General features: G+C 29.6%; 1 protein-coding gene across 6 annotated transcripts; it reads left to right on the top strand.

Moving 5' to 3' along the window:
- Positions 1-12,323: 12,323 nt before the first annotated feature.
- LOC137824426 (ethylene-responsive transcription factor-like protein At4g13040) lies at positions 12,324-19,772 on the top strand. 6 transcript variants are annotated; one of them, XM_068630075.1, is made up of 7 exons: positions 12,324-12,495; positions 13,684-13,864; positions 13,970-14,100; positions 16,472-16,556; positions 18,260-18,440; positions 19,174-19,295; positions 19,375-19,772. In XM_068630075.1, the coding sequence occupies exons 2-7, from the start codon at positions 13,822-13,824 to the stop codon at positions 19,500-19,502; spliced, it is 690 nt and encodes a 229-aa protein (XP_068486176.1). In that variant the 5' UTR covers positions 12,324-12,495; positions 13,684-13,821; the 3' UTR covers positions 19,503-19,772. The 6 variants fall into 6 exon arrangements, with proteins under 6 accessions (XP_068486176.1, XP_068486174.1, XP_068486171.1 ...); XM_068630073.1 differs by having other exon boundaries at positions 12,324-12,696; XM_068630070.1 differs by having other exon boundaries at positions 12,324-12,696; positions 18,257-18,440.
- Positions 19,773-26,758: the final 6,986 nt, after the last annotated feature.

Here is a 26,758-nt window from a genome sequence, read left to right as displayed (position 1 = left end):
GATTGAAAGTTGGTGGATATTACTTACATAATGAAGTTAGTGGTTACTTACGAACTTAAGTTAGTGGTTAACATTTTTTTCCAGAGATGAATCATCTTTTACGTTTGTGTCCCAAGTGGAACTAAAGAACGTTGAAGAAGATATAGCAAATAAGACTGCAACAAGAAAAAAAAGCTTGATTGGTAGTACATGGCTACAATCAACAAAAAGGTATTGACTTCATTGTAACTTTTTCTCAACTTGTGCATCTTGAAGCAATAAGGATTTTATTAACCATTGATGATTTTAAAATTATTAAGCTCTTTCAAATGGATGTTAAAAGTGTTTTTTCAATGGTTTTTATTGAAGAAGAAGTGTGTGTAAAACAATCTCCTGGTTTTAAAGATCCATCAAAATTAGATCATATTTTTAAAATACTATTAATAAAAAAAATCTTAATGTTTAATAATGGATCTATTGGTCAATCAGGTTTAGGGTTACTCATATTTTTCGTGAAGGGAATGCGTGTGCTGATAAGTTGGCTAATTTAGGATTTATTCATAGAGAATCCTTTCATTGATATAATAGGCTTCCATCTATATTGTTCTTAGAATTCTTTATTAATAGGTATAGTCTACCTATGTATCGTTTTTGTTAACATATGGGTTTTGGTCTAGTCCCCCCATATTTTTGTATTTTCTTTTTTTTTCTTTTTTTTAATAATACTTTTTTCATGTGATGACAAATGATTGTTGTTACTTGAGGTGTCAGCCTAGCTGAGATGTCAAGAAGCATAGCGGTGCCTAGCATGAAAGCTATATATATATATATATATATATATATATATATATATATATATAAAACTTCTATGACTGAGCAATTTTCTTTCTGAAAATGGTTTCATGAGAGGAAAGATGGATACAACATTATTTCGGAAAACAATAAGGATTTCATTATTGTACATATGTATCTTAATGACATTATTTTCTATGCTACTGCGGAAAGCTTGTGCAAGAATTTTTCTAATTTGATGTAGGGTGAGTTTGAGATGGGGGAATTAAAGTTCTTCCTAGGCTTCAAATCAAACAATAGAAAAAGAGTATTATCATTTATCAACAGAAATACATTAAAGAAATATTTAAGAAGTTTAATATGCTAGATGAAAAGTCTATAAAGACTCTTATGCATTCGTCTACTCCTTTGGACAAAGATGAAAATGGTAAAAAGGTATAGGTTAGACAACTTTATCGAGGTAGGATTGCCTCTCTTCTTTATTCAACTATCAATATAATTGTATTATGCATAATGTTTGTTTGTGTACAAAGTTTTAGCCATACCCAAAAGAGTATCATGTGAAGGCTATTAAAAGGATCTTTACCTTGTAGGGTCAACTAATTTGTGTTTGTCTCATTGGAAAATGTAAGTTTCAAATTAGAAGGATTCTGCAACACAAAATATGCACAAAGTGGAAAGGAAAATTACAAATGGAGGATGCCAGATCATTGGACCTTGTTTGATTTCTTGGTCAAGCAAGAAGCACAATTCCATAGTTCTATCCATCATAATGGCAGAATACATGTCATCTTCTTTGGGTAAAATACCAATTGGAAGAATACTCTAATTCTAAAAAAATATACTAGTATACCACTATGCTTAGGACAAAGTGGAAAGGAAAAGTACAACTGAAAGATGTGAATTCCTCATACCTTGTTTGAATTTTTGGTAAATCAAGAAGCAAAAGTTCATAGCTTTATCCCTCAGAGGCGAAGTACATATCAACTTCTTTGGGTAAAATATCAAATGGCTATGAAAGGCTACTATAATATTCATGGGCAACCTATTGAAGTTATTATTCTTTATCTAAATGAGAAAGAAATCGCTTTTGTGTGTGTTAAACCTGAAGAAGGATAAAAATAATTGATAACATAAAAGTTTATGCTAAGGCAAAGACTAATGCTAAGAAAAGATTGATGTTGAAGCATAAGTTAAAGCTAAAGTTAAAATTACAATAGGAACTTAGCCCCAAACGAAAGTTATTATTGCTCTCATTCCAATATGTGAGCTCTAAACAATAGAAGCTCATTCGCTAGAATCACAAGGCATTGTCCATTTCACCATCTCTGTATAAATGATAGTGAAAGAAGTTATCCTCAAAGAAGCAAGGAAAGTTGTGCTTATCATTTTCTACATTGATTGTCGGTTTGAGCATTTTCTTATTGTGGAGCTTATATTTCTTCGTTCATTTAAAGGTTTCAAGATCCTTTCAAAATTGTTGCTTCACTACTATGGTTGTGTTTCTTGTATGTTTTGTTATACTTAACACGATCTTGAAATATCGCCTTGAAAAATGTGTTACTCGATCCTTTGGAGGACATCAAATGTAAATGTCAAATAACTCATTTATTAGATAAGACGTCCTTTACCTTTGTTATGAAGGTGTTTCTTAAAGAAAACATAAAGACTATGTTGTTCAAGTTAGCCAAGATATTATTAAGATAAAAAAATACATATTAATGAAAAGTAACTATTTTATTTTTATTTTAATGTTTTTTATCTTCACAAATCTCTCTTATTTTGCCATATTGTCTTAACATTGGATTATGTCATGGGTTATGTATTTAATTATAAGTCATATTGTTAATTTATATCCAAGACGTACTCATATACTAAAGTGTAGGGTGTTACCTTTTGATCGAAGTAATCTTGGTCTACTACATACTATTATGCAATTTAGAATAATAAAATAAAAGAGGAAATAGAGTTATTTTTAAATTAACTTCATTTTTATTTACTTAAATAGTAACATTAAGACAATCATTTAGAATACCTCTCACTAACTAAAAAAAAGCCACTCTTTATCAAATCATTCACTTTTTAAAAAAATATGATGGTTAAAGATTGATTTACTCATTCAACTAGCTTTATCTTATTTATTAAGAACTTAACAACTCCTTAAATAATCAACATGTACTAAAGGAACTCAATTTCTTAAGAGTGGTGTTTTTATAATGTATGAGACCAATTATGGTAATATTAAGAATCATAGCGTTAGATATGCTTTTAAAAATATTTTAAAAAATAAATATTTATTGGAGATTCCACATCGATTAGAGATAAAAATATTTAATAGTGTATAAATGAGTACAAACTTCACCTTATAAGTTGATTTTATAATATATTTTTTTTTTCATGTGATGGCAAATGATTGTTTTTACTTGAGTGTCAGCATAACTAAGATGTCAAGTTGCATAGTGATGCCCAACATGAAAACTTTTCTTTTTTTTAAAAAAAAGTTGATTTTATAAAGTTGAGTTAGACTTAAAATCCACTTCTTAATATGGTATCAAAGTCATTTAGAGTCTATCTTAACGAGAGTTTGTTGGACCTATCCTGTCACCCGCTATCAGACTACCCATAAGTTGATTTCAAAAAAATATATTTAATAGTGTATAAATGAGTACAAACTTCACCTTATAAGTTGATTTTATAATATATTTTTTTTATGTGATGACAAATGATTGTTATTACTCGAGTGTCAGCATAACTAAGATGTCAAGTTGCATAGTGATGCCCAACATGAAAACTTTTTTTTTTTTTTAAAAAAGTTGATTTTATAAAGTTGAATTAGACTTAAAATCCACTTCTTAATATGGTATCAAAGTTATTTAGAGTCTATCTTAACGAGAGTTTGTTGGACCTATCCTGTCACCCGCTATCAGACTACCCATAAATATATAGTTTCACGCACGAATTGGATTTCGACGCAAGAGATCCCACATGACTAGAGATAAGAGCATTTAATACTGTATAAGTGATTATAAGATTTAGTAAGTACTCTATAGTAATTAGATTGTTCATATTATACATATATACACATTTCAATTAAAAAAAATATATTATTACATATGTATTTAAGAATTTTCTTTATTATCTTAAATATTTAATGGTGCACCAATTTTAACAAAGGTGCAAGTGTGTTATCCTTCCTTATTTTAGTATAATTACTTATTTTCGTATAGTAAAACTTTTATATGTGTTGTGTTGAATTAAATATTTTTTTATTCTATATATTATAAAGTGGACTTTAAGCCTAACTCAACCCTATAAAACCGGCTCGATGGGGTGAGGTTTGCACCCACTTATATACTATGAAAGGCTCTAATCTCTAGTGGATGTGGGATCTCCAACACCCCCCCCTCACGCCGAGAGTGATAGATAGAAGCTCGTGCGTGGGACTATATATTATGGATGGTCCGATAGCGGCCCGATAGCGGGTGGCACGATAGGCCAAACCGATAGCGGCCCGATAGCGGGTGGCACGATAGGCCCAACACAAATATTCGCTAGGATAGGCTCGAAAATGGCTCTGATACCATATTACGAAAGAGTGGACTTTAAGCCTAACTCAACCCCATAAAACCGGCTCAATGGGGTGAGGTTTGCACCCACTTATATACTCTGAAAGGCTCTCATCTCTAGTCGATGTGGGATCTCCAACACACCCCTCACGCCGAGAGTGATAGATAGAAGCTCGTGCGTGGGACTATATATTATGGATGGTCCGATAGCGGCCCGATAGGCCCAACAAATACTCGCTAGGATAGGCTTGAAATGGCTCTGATATCATATTACAAAGTGGACTTTAAGCATAACTCAACCCCATAAAACCGGCTCGATGGGGTGAGGTTTGCACCCACTTATATACTATGAAAGGCTCTAATCTCTAATCGATGTGGGATCTCCAACACTATATAAATAAAAGAATCACTTTAGAGCCTACTTTAATAATATAAATAATATTTTTTATTTAAAAAAAAAACACGAAATGACTTCCCTTCACAAAAATTTAAGCAATTCAATAAATAAATTTAGTGTTGTAATTTTTCTTAGTGTTCAGGTAGATTATGAGAGACTAACCTCGATCAAAATAGTAGCGTTGTCTATAAACGAAAATGTGTTACAAAATTTCTCAGTTAGGAGAAATCTGTTTCCCTTAGACCTCGTCTAAGGAGCTTTCAAATAAATAATTTAATGACATCTTCCTTTAAATAGTATTTTTCCTCTCCAGTTGATAATCATAATATTATATCCTTTTACACATTTTCTTTATTTAAAAAAAATTAAATAGAGGCAGTGATTAAGAGAAATAGTGTGGACATTTCCAACAAACACGTAATCATATAATAATAATAATAATAATAATAATAATAATAATAATAATAGATTATTCTTTTAAACTCGTGCTGTGTATTTGTCACATTATCTTGATTAATTAAAAAAGCTTTAATAATCCACTTAGAGTTGTAATCCAAGTGGTCCCATGCAAAGTTATGAGTACTTTAGGTTTGACTAATTATTAGATTGTTTATTTGCTACATATCATTGTTGTTTCCTTTTGAAAACATCAACATTTATTTAAATAACACATGCTAATTTTTTGAACATAGAATATGAGTTTAAAATACATTGAAACGTACTATGTATACTGTCAAACATTTTTAAATCCATAACATTAAACTGTTAGGAGATGTTTAATACTAGATAATTAATTTGTGTTTGAAAATCATGACTTTCAACCACCATGGAAATTATTCTAATTGAAAATAGATTAGTTTGTCAAAAATATTATTACGAACATATATATATATATATAATTATTGGAAATTAAAGATTAACATTTTTTTATCAAAAACTTGATTATTTATCAAATTAATTTAATGACAATAATATAGTATTTTTATTTTCTTAACTCAATAAAATAATATAGTTTTTTTAAAAGAATTATAATAGTTTTTAAAAGGCTCTAATATAACAAACTAATGGAATATTGTAGTTGTGCTTTTTTTTTTTCTTCTAACTTTGGTATTCTTTCACTTAAGTCAAACATTGAAATCGAAATTAATATTATGTAATAAAATAAAATAAATATTAATTAGTTATAAAATAGAAAATAGTTTTTTTCAAAAGAAACTATGCTCTATTTTTCTTTTATAGACATAAAATAAATTCTTCATTCCATCTTTTAGTCTTTCAATTTTTATAAGAAAATAATATATTGTTATTTAATAGGTATTTTGTTCTTCTTGGTACAGTGTATTAGGAACTAAAACACAAATTTCAATGTCAGACTTTTATATATATATATATATATATGATTTTTTTTTTCAATTTGATAGAGACGTATTCTTAAATAGATTTTAAATTAACACTAGTTATAATTTAATTGGATCAGACAGATTAGTCTAGTGAAAAATTATCAGACACAAAATTGATATTAAATTAAAAGAAATAGATCAAAATGGTGAAGAACCAAATTAATAGAAATTTTAAATTTTAAATTTTCAAAATATAAAAAATAACTTCAAATATTAATTATTTTATATAAAACATTTATTAATAATAAATATTAATATTTGAAAGTTCAATTTAAATATGGTACGCATGTTTTATTTAAATTTGTATATGTATCTTAAACATTAAAAGTTTATTGTATATGTATACCTTAATTTAATTTTTAGTTTCACAAAATGATGATATTTTATATATATATATATATATTAAAACTATTTTTTACATTTTTAATTATTGAAATGATTTTATTAATACAGATTAAAATATAAACCTTAATTTGACTTGTTTAATAACATAATTACGATGTTCAAACCATTAATTAATAATCTAGAATGAAACTTAACTTAGGTGTAAAACTTACCGGATAACCCCATTTAATGTGACATTTCTTATTTCTATATCCCATCACCTAAGAAAAAGATTTTTTTAACATCAATAGTAGTTTTGTGTAAACCATATTCTCTCCTCCTTTCTCATTTTTTATTTTATTTTTCTCCTCTCAAATTTTATTTATCTACTATATAGAATTTGATCTTAGTTCACACTAGTTGAGGAGTCATGGATTACTTCTATTCAATCAGATTTTCAAACGCAATAAGTTCCTTTTTGTCCAAAAGATTCATGGTTCTTTGTGTTTTTTCTATTATTTTACCATCAATCTTAGTGGAGTTAGTCGAGAAAAGTGACCATCTTAACTCATTTTACCATATATTGAAATTTGGCTACATTTGGATGACTTGTTCTAGGTTTCCAAGTTTGGTATAACATTTTCGACTTAAACTTTGTAAGGTTGATTTGGAGATAAGTTCTTCAAGTCAGGGAAGTTACTTGTATGTTGATTGAAATGATTTTAAAATACAACTTGAAATAAATCGATTTTGAGGTGTTGGAAAGGTTAGATTTCTGGTACAAATTGGGGTTTTAGTTTGGAAAAATTGTTAGATATGCTCAACACAAGCCTAAGAGGATTGTGGTGCAAATTTTGTGTATTCTCACCCTCAAATTCGCTCAACGTTTTTTCCTGCACTTAAAGCGGATTTTACATGCAGAGTTAAGGGAGATCTCGACCACAAATCTTCTCAGCGAAATTTCCTTGCACTAAGCAGATTTGAGGTGCAGTTTTGGATGCTCTCAACCTCAAATCCGTGCAGCCAAATTCCATGCACTAAGGGTATTTTAGCTGTAGTTTTTGTGTGTTGTTTGTCATAAATTTGCTCAATTTGAATTTCATGCGCTAAATGGATATTTCGTGGGCTTAAGCCCCTGTTTAATTGGCTTAAGGAATTTTGACAACATTTGTCATTTTGCTTAGTTACCTTTTTATTTCTTTCTTATGAGTCATAAAAGTGAATTAAACCTTTGGTATTTTTTTTAAATTGTAATTGATTACAACTTTCTAATGACAATATTTGAATCAATTCATGTAATTTGAATATTTTAAAATAAGTAAATATAACCCTTATTAAAATAAAAAGTAAATAATGATTTGTATGATAAATTGAATTGTGCATTTTCTAAATGATATGGATTGGTGTGAATGATGGAATGTGTATGAAATTGAGATATATGTGTAATTGATTTGAGAGATCTTCAATAATGTATGAGTGATTGATATGCATTGTATGTGAATGATGAAAGCTTGTATGAACTTGATGTCATACATTTGGGATAATGTATGAGATGTTGTGTATTAATACATTAAGTATGAAAAGTCTATTGTTAACTGAGATCCTCTAGCTTCAATGATAATCCAAGTCGCAGTACACACCGTGACCGCTTATAGTCACATGATTTTGGATGTTTGTACTTACCCTGATCATTTCTCTTATATTCGTGCGTAAATCTAAGTCTTGGGGTATTGGACCAAATGTTGGTCTCTGGTATGGGCATACTCAATGAGTCTTCCGAAAAATAATGGATCCATGTGTAGTCAATATGATTGAAATAAAATTAAAGTATTGAGGATTGAAAGAAAATCAATGCATTGTGATTGCAAATGGATTCATGTGTAGTCAATGTGATTGGAATTGACGTACTATAGATTGAAATGAAATCCAATAATTGTGGTTGCAAATAGTTCCATGTGTGGTATATATGAATGATGTAATTGATATTCGGATTTTATATGATAACATCAAAACTAAATTTTTGAATGACTAATTTGATTAATACTTTTTGCATGTATTGAGTATGTTATGAAATTTATTTTCATTAGCTTACCCTTACTTGTTGTATTGTGAACTGCGATGATTGTACGTACACATGTAGATGTTGATACAAGTGCAAGAACATTTGAGAGACCTTAGGACTTTATTTTAGGGTTTGGTTCTAAAAGTTTTGTATTTATGTCCTAAACACATATTAAGAATATTTTGAAAAATGCTAAACTTTATATAGAACTGTGTAAAACCTTTTTTTTGGTAATAGTTAGATATATTGTTAGGGTGTTACAATTTGATACCCAAATAACAAACTCAACTAAGAATTATGATATGCCATTTTTTTAAAGATGGAAGAGGATAATATAAAATATTTACATTTCACATATACTTAACTGCTGTAGGGTTGTCGTTGTGGTTATTCATGTTGACATATGTGTGTAAATTAAAACATGAATTAACGTACAATTGAACACATACAATAATGTTCTCATACATATCTTATCATATCATGATTCTCACACAATCATACGATGAAGGAATAAACACTTACCTTGATCCACGAGTGATCATACTTGAGACAATTTCGTTCTTGTCACACACTTTCGTGATGGTTAACAGTGAGACAACTATTATTTGCAGAGACAGAACCCTAGGTTTTCATTAGGTATATCATCAGATATATATTTCTCACGTTAACCAATGAACCATTTATTCTATTATTATTATTATTAAATCATATTTGGGCTCAAGGCCCAAACTCTAAGTCATGTGAGTCACTTTATAGAAATTAATTTACATAATTTCTTACAATGTGTTCATTTAAGTTTTGTGTTTTACACAATACTGGTTTCTATTATCAGTCACCAGTTGGTCTCATCCTATCATCATGGTTACACAGTTTCGGTGACCACAATCACTTTGTCAACGAATAATTCAACATCAATCACCACGACTCCAACATAAATAAGAAACTCTTTCACATGAACTTAAATACTACACTCCTAAAGATGTGGTTACCCAAATTGACATATGTGGTCATTTATGTTTTTTTTTGTTTTGCAAAATACTAATTTCATCTTATCATCATGGTTACCTAGTTTTGATGACCGCAATCACCAATGAACGACTAAAAGCTGACAACCACAACTGCAACACAAATAAATGTCAATCACACACCAAACAATACACCCCACCACACTAAATTGATACTATGCAAACAACCCACCACCACATTTGCAACGCTAACCATTATAAGAAAATAATTAAATAGAAACCAATTTTAGAAACAAAAAATAATTAGTTGTTATATTGACTAAATTAAATACTATTTTAAAAAAATTATTGGTTTCTATTATTGATAAATAATTTTTAAATTGGTATCTAATTAGCTACCAAGATTTTTGCTACCAAATTTAGAATTTAAATAATTGGTAGTTAAAACGTTGATAGCTAATTAGATACCAATTTGAAACTATTTATCAATAATAAAAACTAATTTAAAAACCATTTTTTTAATCTCTAAAATAATATCTAATTTAGTTAATATAGAAACTAACTATTTTTAATTTTTAAAATTAGTTTCTATTTAATAATTTTTTAGTACGAGCACACGTCAACCAATTTACTTAATATAATAACTAATTACTTTTGTTTTTAAAAATAATTTTTATTTAATAATTTTTTTCCTGTATATTGTATTGAATATGAATATTTAAATATAAATAAAGTATATGCGATGTCATCAAATGGAGATTATTTAATTTAATCCATAATATCTAGTTTGAATTTTGGATTTTTAATTTAAGTATTTGGAGCAAGAAAAAATTAACTCAGTAATTATCTTATTTAGTTCCCTGTAATTCAAGATTTTCTTCTTATAACAAAATGGATAGTGCATAAAAGATTTCCACCCTCCGAGCATGTAAAACAGTATATTCATTTATATTTAGTAAATAGTTATGGCAAGTAACTATTTCTATGTATAATTATTTTAAGTTAAAAATATTATACATAATTAGCGGAAACACACGTGAATGTATCCGTCATTTTTAAATATTTTTTATATAATATTATTATTCTATAAATTTATAATAATTTTTTAATTAATATATAATAATTTGTAAATATCATTATACATTATCATGTATATTTCTATATACACATGTCTTAAGTGTTTATTTTTTTTGAATTTTAGTAAATGTTTATGTGAGTTAATTATATATATTTAAATATTACTGCCACATTATAAAATAATTAAAAGTGGAATAAAAATATTAATTGTGTATTCTCTTTGCATATGAAAAAATGTGTATCCATACTTTTAGTATGATAGCATAATAAAATAAAATAATTCTTTTTGTAATTACTGAAATAATTTATTTTATTAAATTTAAAAAAATGTTTTATAAATATAATTATAAAATAAATAATTTATTATAGATAGTTAATTGAATTTAGAACAACCGTTAAAAAATATAAAGATAAAATAATAAAATAAATTATATTGATAATTATAAGGGAAAATAATAAAATAAACTATATTAGTAAAGGTATAATAGTAACGTGTACATTCAATATCAAATAACTGTTATAAAACGAATAGTTTTATTAATAATTATAGATAAATATTTTGTTTTGTTTTGTAAAAGTATTATTTTTTAAAAATAAATTTGTTAAAAGTATTATGTTTAAAGTTTTGTTTTGTTTTTTAAAAGTATTATGTTTAAAGTTTTTTAATGATATATTTTTTTTTCTAAAAGGAGAGCTAAAGAGACAATTAAGATTATACCTAATGTAATTGAAGAAAATTATCTCAGATTATCACCTTTATGATCATATAAGATGAATTTCTATTAGTTTATAATGGTGTGTTGGCTTATCAGGTGTAGGAGTAATATGGAGAATCTAAGTATAAATATTTTTTTAAATGAAAATGTTTGATACTATAGAGTTGATGAAATATTTTATAAATGTTATAAATATAAGAACTATGTTATATGTTAATGTCTTTAGAACTTTATAAGATTGATCAAAACCTAAAATAGGTTGAATTATTATACTTAATTTAATGATATTGAAATTAAATGCTCATGTTTTACAAATTTTGAGAATTTAAATCAATTTGCACTATAAAACCAGTATTTCTGAATCATAAATTATCAAGTGTTTTGATTTATATTTTTTGTTTTAATTTTATAAACAGATTAGATTTGAGTGAATGAAAAAATCATATATTTATTTAAATAATTGATTATATATACTCTTAAAATACTGTGAAAACAGAATTAGTTGTCTTTTTTATCAGTGTAATTTTATCAATAACCGCACAATTTTGCAAAAGAGATTTAAAAGAAGAAATTTACTTGAAATTTGTTAAATTTAAAATGAATGATACTCAAGTAATACATAATTAGTTTTTATTATTGTAACTTCTTATAGAAGATATTAACAGTTAAAAGCAATTTGATTTTAAAATGGTAACTAAAATAATGTATAGAAATATATTTGTATGATGAAGATTTGGTGTATAAAAGGTTGAAATGGAAGTAAAAAATTGTTGAAGGATTAAAGAAGAAGTGTTAATGGGTGAGAAGGAGAAGAGAAAGGTGGAGTGAAGTGCGCAAAAAAGAGCAGAAAAAGAGGCGGTAGAGTACAAAGAAACACAGTGAATTATTGTACAATTATAGAAATAGATAGGTAATAGAGAGAGAAGGGCAATATGGGAAAGAAGAATGTCTAAAACGTAACTAACCTCAGTGGTATTTGTTGGCTCTTTAAAGGGTAACATTGACATTGAACGCTATTAAAGTAGAGAGAGCAGCTATTAGTTACGTTCTCATTCTAGTTTTTCAACCCTCTCTTTCTCTCTCTACAAGACTTTCTCTGTCCACAACCATCATACACCTTACCACCCCTTCCCTTCCACCACCCTTTTTCTCTCTTTTATACACACATCACAACACAACACAAGAAGGAAAGAGAGAAACAAAAACAAAAACAAAAGGTGGTAGATGCATGAGCCACAACACAACACAACTCACATTATCTCATATACCACACTCACCACCTTCTATTCCCCTAAATTCTCATAATTCTACCTCTTCTCTTGCCTTTTGCCTCAGATTTCTCACCACTTCTCTTCTCTCTTGCCACCTTATCCCACCCTTTTCACTTTTTTTATTTTTTTTTATTTTTATTTTTACAGGTATATTTCCCAACAACAATGGCTTCTTTTGCCTTCCTTTTTCTCTGTTCTTTTTTTTTGTCTCTTGTGTTATGTCTTTCTGGAGGTTTTTCACTTCTTTCTTTCCTCCTTGGTGTGTGATGAGATTTCTGGTCATGGGCATTTTGAGTTGACTGCGAAAGAGCCTAAAGACTTGGTCTTTCTCTTGTTGGCTTTTCTGGGTCTCTTTGAATTTTCTTCTGAATGTTTTATTTGGTTTGTGTTTGTGTGTGGTCAAATGGGTCTGTCTTCGCCTGTACGGTCCCCTCCCAAAAGGTGGTAGGTTGATGGGGTTGACTTCACCCTAGAGAGAAAGACTTGGTTCATGCGGGTGATTTTTGTTTCCGGAATTGGATTTTGTATAATGTTGTTGGAGTTTTCTCTACCAAAAACATGATATTATCAACTTTGGTTCCAAAAAAAAAGGTTTTTTTTTCCTTTGAAAATAGTTTTTCATCTTTCAGTTTTGAAGGGGTTGGTGATACTTCCTGTTGTTATCAAATTGGATTGCTGATTTGAACAATTGTTTACCGAGTTTATTCTGGAGTGGTTGGAATTGTTTTATGATCAATGTTTCTCTGCATTTGTGTGTGTGTGTTTGTTTATAGAAGTTTTGCTACATGAAGCACATGATCACTTTGTCTGCACTGGTTAAAAGTCAAAGCAGGATGATTTGCTAAATCTTGTTTTGTTGGGATCTAGTTCTGAATGTATAATCCTGTGTTTTCCCTTCCTTACTTTTCACTTCTGATCATTATTTATCTATTTTTGGTCCCAGAACTTGGAAGAGATCATTTCTTTTTGTGGTATAGATAGTCATGTGCATCTTCTAAGACACCTTTTGTCTTTTACTCATTGGCTGCAAATTATTTTCTTGCAGACTTGATAGTAAATTTTTGAATATCTGACATGACATTATTTGGTTTTACACCATGGAACTGATCTTGGAACTTTCTTCTGTCCTAGTAGGTCTAACTTTCACTTTCATCCGCCTGAACCATTCTATTTGTGGTGCTCACTCTTCCTGCTGCATTGAAGGAAAAAGTTGGTATCATAAGAAGTTAATCACTGTGATTTCATGACTTGGTAAGAAAACTTAAATCAGAGATGGTGAGCTTGAGAAGGCGCAGACTCTTGGGACTTTGTTCAGGTAAAGAGTTGGTAAACATGTTTCTCTCATTTGTTATGGAATACTTTTATGAATTGTATCTTAAACTTAACTGACATTGTTTCAAATATATTTTTTCTATTGCAGGAAACAGTTCCTTTGTCACTCCACTCCCTCTATACTGTGAGAATCTATCTAGTCTTGAAAATTCAACCCAGCAAGCCAAACCCAAGAGTGAGCAGCCTGTGCTTTCTGATGATGCAAGCAATCTGGACAGTGTATGGACAACATTACTAATGATAGATTTATATACACTTTTTTAAAGCCTCACTTTTTTTTTTTTTTTTGCAAATGTACTTCAGATTTTTTGACTGGTATCTGTTTAGGACATCTTTTATTTTGCATTTTCCATTTTAACTAGCTACATATCAGAATCATTCAAACATTTCTTTTATTTTTTGTTACAATGCTGTAAATTTAATTGAAAAATCCAGGTGAGGAAGAAATTTTGGCATCAGTGCATTTTCTATCTTCTTTTGAAAATGTTTACATAAAGGATAATTCAACCAATGAGAATTACTCAAATTGATTTCGAGAGTACCAGTTTTTAAATAATGATTCATTCTGAATCTCTTGTCATTAGCATTCATCTTTACAGTAATGTTAAGTGGTTGGTTGGACAATTCTCTCTTTTCTCTGTCATTTTGGTAATTGGTTGGATAAATTTGGTGGTCCAACTATCCAAATTTATTTTTATAGACCTTACTAAATAAGGTAAAAAGACCATTGGTAACATTTCATTTTGTCTTCAAATTTTCATTTTACTTGGAATGTCTTAATTATAATTCCTGTACATTTAAAGACTTATACTCCTGCACAATTTACAAGTCTGCCTTTTGTCTGAATATTTCTAGAAATTTTTATCTATTTGGATTTAGTTTTTTCCTTCTGTCAATTTTTCAAAATGTTCTTGCTTAAACCTAATATGAAAAATTCATACTTAGTAATTATTGGACTTAATTAATCATTCACCATGGGATGATAACTTGCACACCAGAGTTATTTTCTTCCCAGTTCTTACATATTAGGTTATCTTATAATGCTCACACCGGAAATGGACCGAACTGTCTTCCAATGTTTAGAATTTTAAGCAACATTATGGAACATTTAACATAGGAAAGGAAAAAAGAAGAAGAAAAAGAAGCTTTTTATTATTGATCAACATCCATCTGTGTTTTCTCTGATTGGGTGAATAGATTAGAAGCTTTTTATTATTGATCTTTTAATGCCTCTTGTTTATTTTCTTCCAATCTTCCCAGTTTTTCACTTCATCTCTGAGCAGGGATTCTTTCATTTTAGGTAAAGTCAATTTGGGAGTCAGTTGCTCCCTCCAAGGTCAAATCTTTTGCTTGATTGCTGTTCTAAACCACATTAATATCAGTGATATGTTTCAAATTCAAAAGCTCTTACGTTGTCTCTTACTTATTTATTGTGTAATGTGCTGACTGATTCTAAAAATGGTTTTCATTTGTTTTTGCACTGGTCAGCAGTTTCTCTTCTCTTGAATGATTTGTTTGGTGTTGATGGGTTTTCTCTTGGATCATAAAAGTATGTCTGTTAATTTTAGAGGACTCAAAACCAATAGAGATCTATTTTCCAACATTTCAGAATTGTTATCAGATTGTGGTTATTTGGTGTATATAGTTGGAAAGAAATTCTAGAATTTTTACTGGTTTATTGTTGTCTCCTGAGTTCCATTGTGACTTGGTGTTTTGCTAATGGTCTTCTGTGTCTTTGTTAGATATACAGATAGATCGACATGCTTTACATGTTCTATGTTCAAAGTTGTTTAGTTTTCTTGCATTCTTGATGTATTTTTTTAGGATTTCTTGTCATCCTACTTTTGCATCATTTTTTTGTTTATTAAAACAAAAGAACATAGATACCTGACCCAATATACATATTGGACTAATAGATGGTACTCTTGGCGTGCAAGAGTGTGTGAGTAATAAGTCTCATGTTGAATAGAGATGAAAATGTTGAGAAACAAGTTGGGATGTATTTGTTTTGTCTGGTTCAGTAACGTTCATTGGAGGATCCCTACTTTCCAGGACAAAAGTATAGAAGGAAGTCATGTGTTTATTTTTCTGGTGTAACAAAGTTCATTGGAGCATCTCCAATTTCCAAGACAAAAACAGAGAAGGAAGTTGTATGTTGGATTGACATTCCATTCTGACTAACTAAAAAAGGATACTTTTGGTTGTAGTGTCAAGTTTACTTGTGTGATTGACTCCTGACCATTGATGATAGCTTGCATAGTTTAGCATCATATCTCTGGTTGCATAAATATTCCCATTTCTCATAGGATAATTGTTCTTGTATTGATCTTCTTTTGCATGGATCTATTACACCAACCACCTCTACTGCGAAGCCTTATCCCATTTTGTAGGGGTGGTTAATTGATTGATGTCTCACATCTCTATCTTTTAATGCTAGAATTAAGAAGTTTTTAAATTGATTACCATTTACAGGTTGATGAATTAGTACTTATGGAATAGATGTTTACTAAGTTGATATGATTAGAAAGTTAATTCCTTGGTATTTTGTGTTATTCCAAAAGCTTAAACTAACCTGTTTTATGCTTATCAGAACACTGCTGTTCTAGAAGAACCAGGATCATCGAATGTTTCTGGTTCAAGCTCATCGAAAGAACAGCTTATTCAACCAATCACAGGTTTGTCAGTTAAAGAGACCAATTCTTTCCTGTTTTCTTTTTATCTCTGGTTTAGTTTATTATAATGACTTGCCACCTTACCTAGTAAAATGTTGTTTCTTTTAAGATATGTTTATAATTATTAAATTTAGAATGAGTTTAATTTTAATTAGAAGTCAATTCTCATGTTTGGATCCCATTAACAAAAATAGAATTTTTAAATTGTTTGACCATTCAGATTTCTTGTTTGGAACACAAAAGGTGAACTAAACGGAATTAAATTGATAATTACATTTTGTTACCCTTAAAATAATAAGTTGAATGACTTAACTAAAGAGGGGGAAACCGTCAGTGTCAACAACTGAAGCTAAAATCAAATCACATTCAAATCCAAACAAATTTGAATTGATTTTTGTTTTTAATCTACTTAGATAAATTTGTATATTTTAACATCAAATTAAATATATCTAAAATATTTTAACATCAAACAATTTTTTAACATTGTGTTTGAATTTTTTTTATTAATTTCGTTGAGTTATTTATCATTATTTTTAGAATTTCATAAGAAGTTAACAACCCTTAGTGGAATTATACACACAAAAAAAGAGTTGACATAATGATAGTTAAACTCACATGACTTGAAAATGAGGGGTAATAAAGGAGTTAGGTTTGTAGTAAAATTCATAATGTCTTAATTGAAACACTTTGTGGGAGTTTGTTTACAGATCTAAGTTATCTACAAACAGTGTCTATATGTTAGTAAAAACCTTAAGATGATACATGGAGAAGGGTCTATTTGGTAGTAAAAAACTGTATTCCGATAATACAAATGATTAGTGAGAAGAAATTGTGGTATTATTTTTCAAATGTGTCATGTGTGTTTGATTTCCTTATCTGGTACATTTGTTCCATGTGCTAATATGATTATATATCTTGAGGAAAAATACCTAATTTGGAGTTCTGGTATAAATGTTTCCGTACTCTCTTTAAGTGAATGTCTGCATATGGTTATTTAATCATATTTAAATGGCCATTAAAATTGCTTCATTAATTACATTGGGTATGTTGTTAACTTCATTGGAATGCAATGGTTTGGTATATCATTTTACCTAAATTTCTTAGCAATGGGAATTAGCAATATAAAATGACTGATCTCTAACTTCTGTGTACTGTATATTTGCTTCCTGTGTTTTTTGTGGCATCAATTGTATTAATGCAAGGAATGCAATTTTCATGGATAACCCATTATCCTTGTTATCATGCAGTACATAATGACAAGAAAAGGAACTGAGCATAAAGATGTTTATGGTGGAAATTTAGTTTGATTGTGAGCATACTGAGTTAACATGGACATATTTTCAGCCTAGTTAGTTTGAGAAAGTGTTTATATTTCTTGCTTTTAATCATAATTACAAAAGAGTCACATTGTTTTCACTACTTCATTTCAAAGATTAGTATTGGAATTGGAAATGATGAAAATAACACAATGCTGAGAGATTTGTATTGGAATTAGAAGTTATGAAAATAACGCAATGCTTTCCTGGAGAAATATTTAAAAGCAATAAATAAAGTAAAAACATGCTATTAGTGAAAACAGGAAATGGAAATAGAAAACATTATCTTAAAACTGAACAACTTCGTTTAGGGTTGCATTGAATTTTCTGTTGGACCACTTTTTATTTATGCTTGTATTCTCTGTTACCTCCTTTACCTGTATTTAGCAGGACCTCCTATTAAACGTAGAAAACGACACAGACGAAAGAATTTGCACAATCAAGAACCATGCTCAATGAGAGGCGTGTACTTCAAAAATATGAAGTGGCAAGCTGCCATTAAGGTGGACAAGAAACAGATCCACCTCGGGACTGTTGGATCAGAAGAAGAAGCTGCTCACTTATATGATAGGTATTGCTTTGAATTATACAAATTATTACCAGCACTAATTCCTTTGGATGGATGCCTCAAAGTTATAGTGAGAATATGCAAGTCTTCAGTTGTAATTGATAACCTGTGAGTACACCTTTTGCTGATAAAAAAAAAAAAAACCTGTCAGTACACCTAGTTGTTTCTGTTCTCATTGTTAGAGCATGTGCTTTTTACTCTCTATCCCTTTTCTTCCTCTTTTCCATATCCTAACATGATTTTTTTTCCCCACTTTATAATCATATTAGTTACCACAAACTAAATTGAAACTGTTGCTGAAAGAGAAAGCAGACCTACTTTGAATCTAAGCACATTATTATTGTTCAGAGTGTCAGGTTTGAGATAAGAACAGTCTCCGGACAAACACTCTTCAGTTTTCCAGTGTTAGACAATTTGAAGAAATCTTTAATTTTATTTATAGGATAGTAGGGAAGCTATTTATATTGTTTTGATTGTATGTATGTGCATGGTTCAGTGGTGTTGATTGATACATGTGAAGACTTGGTGGTTGTGTTTGTAGTCAGTGTTAATTTTATTTTCATATCTCCACTTTGACCAATGCTTTACATAGCCTATTGTTCATTCACTTTCTACTATCTAGCAAAGTTCATTATGTATGCAGGTTAGCTACCATAAAACATTGTTAATGCTCAAACAAAGTAATGGTTCAACACTGTAATGGTCAAGTTTTCATTATCTCTTTATTTGTCTGTAGGGCTGCTTTCATGTGTGGGAGAGAGCCAAATTTTGAGCTTCCCGAGGAAGAGAAACGCGAACTTAGTAAATTTAAATGGGATGAATTCTTGGCAATGACTCGACAAGCCATCACACGCAAAAGTAATCTCTCTTTGAACCATTACTTGTTCTAGATTTCTTCTTCTTCAAATTTTAACAGTTGCAGACAATTTTTTTGTAGAACACAAGAGAAGGCTTAGTCCTGGACCAGGTAATAGTCATGATATGCTTCCACTGCCCAAAGATGATTGGGACACTAAGCAAGGAGTAGTGAGTGAAGATGCAGAACAGGAAACTTCTATGTCTTGAATTACATGATTATGGAATAACCTAAGAGTGGAGATGAAAAACCTTTAGCCTTAACACTTCAACTCTACATCATGCTAGACCCATTTTTATTGTAGAAAAATGCAGCATTATATCAGACCTTGATGACATTGATCATCCTTCATTTATGCCAATTACTACACCTTAACCTAATAAAGAGTCCATCCAATGTTATTAGTATGTGTCAACTACCAACTGTTGAACTCTATCTATCCGTCAAACTAGTGCAAAGCCATTTTCTTCTTCTTCTTCTTTTCTTCCACTTGGTGAGAATAAATATGCTGTTCTTTATTTCTAGTAAGTAAGGATTTATGCCTAAATGAAATTTTTTCAAACACTTAATTGAATTGTTCTTTGACTAACATTGATCATATTTTAGAATATTTAAATGATTAGAATAGAGAGACTCTTAATATATATAAATATACCAACACATTTATGAACAACTATAGTTTGATTTCACTAGTTGCTTGATTAATCTGGTATCATTAAACTTGATAGAAAACTATAGTATGTGATCATTTTAGTTGTCTAAACCACAAATGATTTTCTTTTGCTTTTTCTTTGATCGTGTCATATGGTAATATCTTTTCACATATATAATCAAGTTATACTCTATTCTTGTATGATCACACAATTATCTTGATAATTTCATTTTTTTTTTTCTCTTCTAACATTTAGGATCTTTTTATAGAGAATAATTGGTTATAATAGAATAAACCTTCTTATCTTTCTCTTTTTTAAACACAATTTGCATGATGTGTATCTGTATTCAATTCTGTTTTGTATCGCTGAGTACGTATTATACCTAAAATCCCAGGTATATATTTTTCAATTTTTACCATCAAAGTCATTTTTCTCTTATTTCCATTTTAGTTAAATTTAAAGTTTGGAGATAATTTTTCCCTTAATTTATTAAATAAATATATTTTATCAACAAGAAAACATGTATTTGATAACAATATTTTAGGTTGAAAAGGATTTTTATATCGGAAGGCATTGGAGGATGGTATGATATAGATGTTGTGTTAGTGACAGTGTGACATGAAAATAGGAAAAGAAATTGCTAAAATATTAAAGAAAAGAATTAAAGCCTCACTCTTCCCTAGAATAACAACATTCAACTACTGATAAGGCTGGTGCAATTTACTTAAACTATTACACAGTTTAGTAACTTTTAGTTGAACTTTATTGAGTTGAGAATTCTTATCCTTAGATATGTTTAAAACAAGGCATACTCTTCATGTACCTCTATATCTTCTTTCTGCACCTCCATACTTTTCTTTAATTCCAACAATATCCATCTCACTAAGATGGAGATTATGATATTTTTTTCTTCATTTTCAAGTGGTGATGGTTGCTCGTGGTGATTGGTGATGATTTGTGGTGAACATTGGTGGTTGAGGTAAGTTTTGTGGTCTTTTTACTTGTGGTGGTTGTGGTTTTGTTTGCTTATTTTTTTTTCAATTTTTTCAAAGTCACAAAACCCATAAAAAAAGCAACAAGGTGCAAAAAGAAGTACAAAACTAAAAGATAATTATATTTGCATCAAGGAGCGTTGAATACAACAAATATTCTCGCTCACCTTCTCACACACGCTCAAATGATGAAACTGCTCTCTCAAACACTACAACTAGAGAAGAATGAAAGTGATGCAATTGGAAGGGAAGTATGCAGAAGGAAGGTATGAGGTGCGGGGGTGCAACTGAGTTTATTTAAAGAAATGAGATTTGCTTCATTTTGAGTTATTTAAATTTTTTTAAAAAAGGTTAAAACTGACTTTTCACAATTAATATGGAGGTGGAAGAGGAAGGTATGGAGTATGGAGGGAGGCCTTAAAATAGTTTTCATTACAAGAAAATCATTAAATAGAAACCGATTTTAGAGACAAAAAATAATTAGTTGCTATAGTGACTAAATTAGAGAGCATTTTAAAAATTAAAAAAATTATTGGTTTCTAAATTAGTTTATATTATTGACAAATAGTTTCTAAATTGATATCTAATTAACTACTAAGGTTTTAGCTACCAAATTTAGAATCTAAATAATTGGTAGTTAAAACATTGATAGCTAATTAGATACCAATTTAGAAACTATTTATCAATAATAGAAACTAATTTAGAAAACAATAATATTTTTAGTCTTTAAAATGGTCTATAATATAGTTACTATAGCATTTAATTATTTTTGGTCTTAACTTGACACTTTGTATAACCTCCGGTAAAAACAAAACACACAAATTTTTCTCTCTCACTCTCTTTTTTCTCTTTTTCATATTTTTTTTTAAACTTTTTAACCTCCTACCTCATGTATTTTAGAATCTAATCGCACCTCACAATAGATGAAGAGTCAGAGATCATTACTACTCGATTAAATTTTCAAACATTGTAAGTTTTTATTTACTCTAAAGGTTTTTTGTTCTATATTTTTTCCAATGATTTTGTCATTAATCTTAGTATGATCAGTTGAGAAAAGTCATCATCTCAACTTGTTTTATCAAAATTATGTTGTATTTGGCTAAATGTATTGGTTTATTTTGGGAGGTTGCTATGAAGATAAGTATTTTGAGTAAGGGAAGCTAATTTTAACTTTTTAATAGTATCCTAGGCTAGACAATCTAATGTTGAACAAGGTGTTTTGATGTCTCCAAATCCAAGAGGAATGCTTAAAGGCTTTGCTGCTGGTTTTTTGTGTGTGTCTAGTAGTCTTTGAATTGTTAATCTACTCTTTAAGATTATCCAAGGTTAATTGATCTTAATCCTTTTGAAAAAGATGAGTTTTCTAAAGAGTGTAAAATTTCAACCTGTTGAAATGTTGATTCAACCGATTGTTTGACACTTGATGGATTTTAAAATGAGTTTGAAAAACTTTACTTTGTTTTGACTTTGCTATCAAACTAATTCAACCGGTTGTTTCGAGAATTCAACTGGTTGTTTTTATGAAAACCTTAACAAAATAATGTTAGGATGTTCCAATGTGTTTTAAATGATTCCAACTGCTTTTGGTTTTTGATTTAACTATTTTAACCACTTGATTGGAGTATAAAAAGTTTGTTTTACGCTATTGTGCATTAACTAAGAAAAGTGAGATTTATCAAAAACAGTTTTCAAGATTTGACAAAGCTTTGGATCATTCTCAAGTGTGGAATAGGATTGGGTCCTGTATTCTAAACTTTAATCTTTGGATTATCTAGGTGTATTTTGTTTCCTTTTTTCTTGAACATTGTATTTATGTGTGATTTGGTGTGGTGCAGTTTCAGAGGGTTGCTCTTAATACTGTGTGTTTTGCCAAAGAGTGGTGCGTGTTCTTGAGGGGTTCAAGATTATCACTCTTGGTGTGTTATTTGTAATCTAGGTTTGATTTCATAGTGAATTCTCAGTGATTAGCTGAGCTCTTGGATGTAGCTAAATTCTTGTGTTTACCTGACACATGCAGAAAAAAATTGGACATAATAGGAGATCCCAAAATTTGATCACGAACATGAGAATAATCATCAAAAAGGGCATGTAAGCCCAGTAACATGAAAAACTTGGATCTTTACTCTAGTTCTTGAGAAGGAGTGGAGGCAAGAGTCAATAACTCATTACAATCATGAAGAAGAGCATCGAGTTTACCCAGATATTCTGTCATTATACCATCAAGACATTTGAGAGCAACAAATGTGAGGAGATTTTGACACACACCATAAAGATTTGAGTATCATTGATGAATAATAACTTTACTTGTTTCCAAACTTCTGAACTTATCTCATAGGTACTGAAAATTTATTTTAAAGATGAGTGAATGGTAGATTTAATAACAATGCATAATTGAACATCAATTTTCAACCAACGGGAAACCTCCTTTTTAGCAACATTGGGACGAGTAAAACAATCAACATAACCTTGACTCTTAAACCATAATTGAATATTTGAGGTCCAAGTGCATAATTTGTTCCATCCAATTTGTCAATAGAGAGATGAACATTGGCATGATTAGTATAAATAGAGGATCTGGCATAGTGACAACAACATAAGCCACAATGGCAACAAAAGAAGCCATAGATGATAATGACAAATCCAGTCACCAACAAAATTGACAACAACAACGACGACTCCGACGTCAAGGAGGCGATGGGGCAGTGGCTGAAAAATACTAGTGAATAGTGGGTTCACCAATATGCTCTGATACCATATTAAAATAAAAGAAAAGAAAAAATAGGATAAATTCCTTGTGTATACGAAACACATATGATTATGTTTATATGAAAAAAAAATACAAAAAATATAAGTTAAGCTCATTACATATATAAAACTATCTAACAATATATATAATATCTCATTATATTTAATAATATTTAATAGTCTCGATGAGATTAGTTCTAGTCAATCTAAATTGATCAATACATGACTTGTTTTCCTTATGCAGGTACAATTGAAAGTTTGGTGTATGTCATGGTATCCACAAGACTAGACTTGACCCAAATAGTTAATCTAGAGAGTAGTTATATGATAAATCCTAGCAAGGAACACTATCAAGATGTGAAACATATCTTTAGGTACCTTAAGGGTCTGAGACATTGGTGTCAGGGTGATTCACAAAGCACTTTGGGTAGGTTCTTTAATTCTTATTACATTATAGACTTAGATGTTAGACGATTTGTTATTTATTATTTTTTTTATGATTTACAGACTTCTCATAAGTTGGAAAGCTACTATCCAACCAATAGAAGCTTTGTTGACCACAAAAGTTGAGTATATATCATTGACTGAAGTAACCAAGGAAGGTATCTAGTTGAAGGGTTTGATGAATGACCTTAGTTTATGCAAGAAAAATCGATAATCTTTTATGTTAGTATGAGTGTTTGTTTGATCCACACACTTCATACTTTTCCTAACTTTCACAACGCACCCACGACATTCCATTTCGTTTAATATTTGCATTTGTTCAAGTATTTTGGTGGTTTTATTAGGAGCATTTTATAGTCAATTTGTTGTTTAACCATCTTGCTTAGAGATTTGTGTTGGTTTTGTAGTGAAAAAATGTTGATTTTTCATTGAAATTTGTTCACTAGATTTTCACTTATTTGAACCTCCTATCATTTTTTTTCGTTTTATAATCACATTTTGGATTATAAAATTCAAAACTTATCCTGAATTTGAAAAAGACTTATGAATATTTTTTTAACAAGGATTGGAGAATCTGGAATGTATTCTCAAATCTGGAAAAGGTTTATGAATTCTGTACTCCAGAACATTATACTCCGAATTGGCCAATCTGAAACATTTTCCTCGATCTAGAAACACATTAAGGATTACACTATCCAAAATGATTTGAAATGTGTTTATCACTTGAGCTAGTAAAGAATATTAAAGTGTCTATCCTAGAGAGACAAGACAAAGAAATGAGATGGCTAACAATTTTGGCAGCAATTTCACTTATTTATTAATCTTAGAAAATGAGTGTCAAACACCTCAATTTATAGGAGAGAGGGTTGAACATTTTGGAACCAAAATTTGAAAATTCAAAATAAGACTCTCCAATGAGAAGGTGTCATGTGGAGTCATGTTTTTCATGTTGAGCTCACACCTTTCATGCTAAATCATCTCCACTCCTAGGTTGCCATGTGGACGTCCATGTGCTCCATAGCTCTATATGAGTCATCCTTGTTCATCTCATCCATTGAAGCTTCCGCCATTCATCTCAAAATTCAAGAATCCAAAACGAAATGAAGGCACAAATTCATCAATTACCAATCTAAAATACATTATATTACGAATTAACCAATCCAAAACGTTTCTCGAAATTCAAGAAGATGTTCCAAATTGTTTATAAACAAATTTCAAATTATTTTGGATTTTGTAATCTTGTGTAATCCGATGAATCTCTAGATTACACAATTCAAAATATAATCAAAACAGACTATAAACAAAAAAAATCCACGGCAAACATGCACCTACGACTATCACAATCACAAACTACCAATCACAAACTACCGACAAATCATGACGAAAGCAACCACCACCACACCCTTCACCACACTCTTCATGCACTTTCCCCATTTACCTCCATAATGAAAACTCCATATTATTTAACTGTTTTACATAAGGATCATAAGGATATACATGAAATTAAATAACTTTCAACTATTTTACATTAGGGTATATATGAAATTAAATGAGTTATTGGGATTTCTGAAGAAGGTGTGGAGGTAACAACCTTATTCATGTTAACACATTCATCCTCGTTATGAGATTGATATTGTGATAATATTAAATATTGTCCAATATATTTTTTGGGACACAAGTATTATTTATAATTATTTTGTTATTTGACAGTATAAATGTGCTTTAGTTAATAGGTTTATTTATACTGGATTTATTAAGTACTATGTAAAAGCTATGGCGAAGAGCATAAATTAAAATTGAACTATGCATTAGTAGACCCAAAATCAGAATAAATGATAACTATTTTTGGATACATTTTCTATTAAAATATGACCTCATAGTTACTTGGCAACCAAAATAAACTTCGGATATACAATCCAAATTCAACTTACAACAAAAGAATCATAGTGAATCCAACTATGTAATTAGAGAAAAAGCTAGATGAATCTTCTCCCTCCTGTACCTAGGAGGTTGGTGCAAATTTAAATCTCAACTTAGACTTCATTTGTAACAAATTCAAAGATTTTAGTAATGACCTTTTTATTCTTCAAAATGGACATCACTAACATTGAATAACAATATATTTTCTCGACAGCATGTTTTAAACATAATTTTCAGTTGCATCATTTAACATTTTATATAATTAAACATTATTATTATTCATCCATTAAAGAAGTTACTAACAAATAGTAATAAAAGGACAAATGTATACAATACAACAAACTATAATGACTCATTTATCTTTTTTTTTTTTCAAAGTGTAAGTGCTAGATGAAAATGTCTTCACTCATTTACTGATGTTTTTAAACTTAAATGACAACTCATAACTCATCCATGTGAATCAACTTATCAACTTCATGTTATATTTATTTTGTTTCAAAATTCAGATTCCACAATCACTACTGAAAAAATGGTATAAGTGATCATAAAGGAATGTAGTACTTGATATTGTGGCACAATTAAATGAAGTATGGACTTTAAAAAAACATCACACGTTTGACTTTCACATTGTATAGTTCAGAAGTCAAAATTATATTTCGAAGAATTGCACAACCAAAAACAAAAATTCTTTTGTATATAACCTTTTAAATT

Source organism: Phaseolus vulgaris, chromosome 8, assembly GCF_000499845.2.
Source record: "Phaseolus vulgaris cultivar G19833 chromosome 8, P. vulgaris v2.0, whole genome shotgun sequence".
Lineage (NCBI taxonomy): Eukaryota > Viridiplantae > Streptophyta > Magnoliopsida > Fabales > Fabaceae > Phaseolus > Phaseolus vulgaris.
Note: the sequence above shows the minus strand (reverse complement) of the source record. Positions and strands in the feature narration are given on the sequence as shown.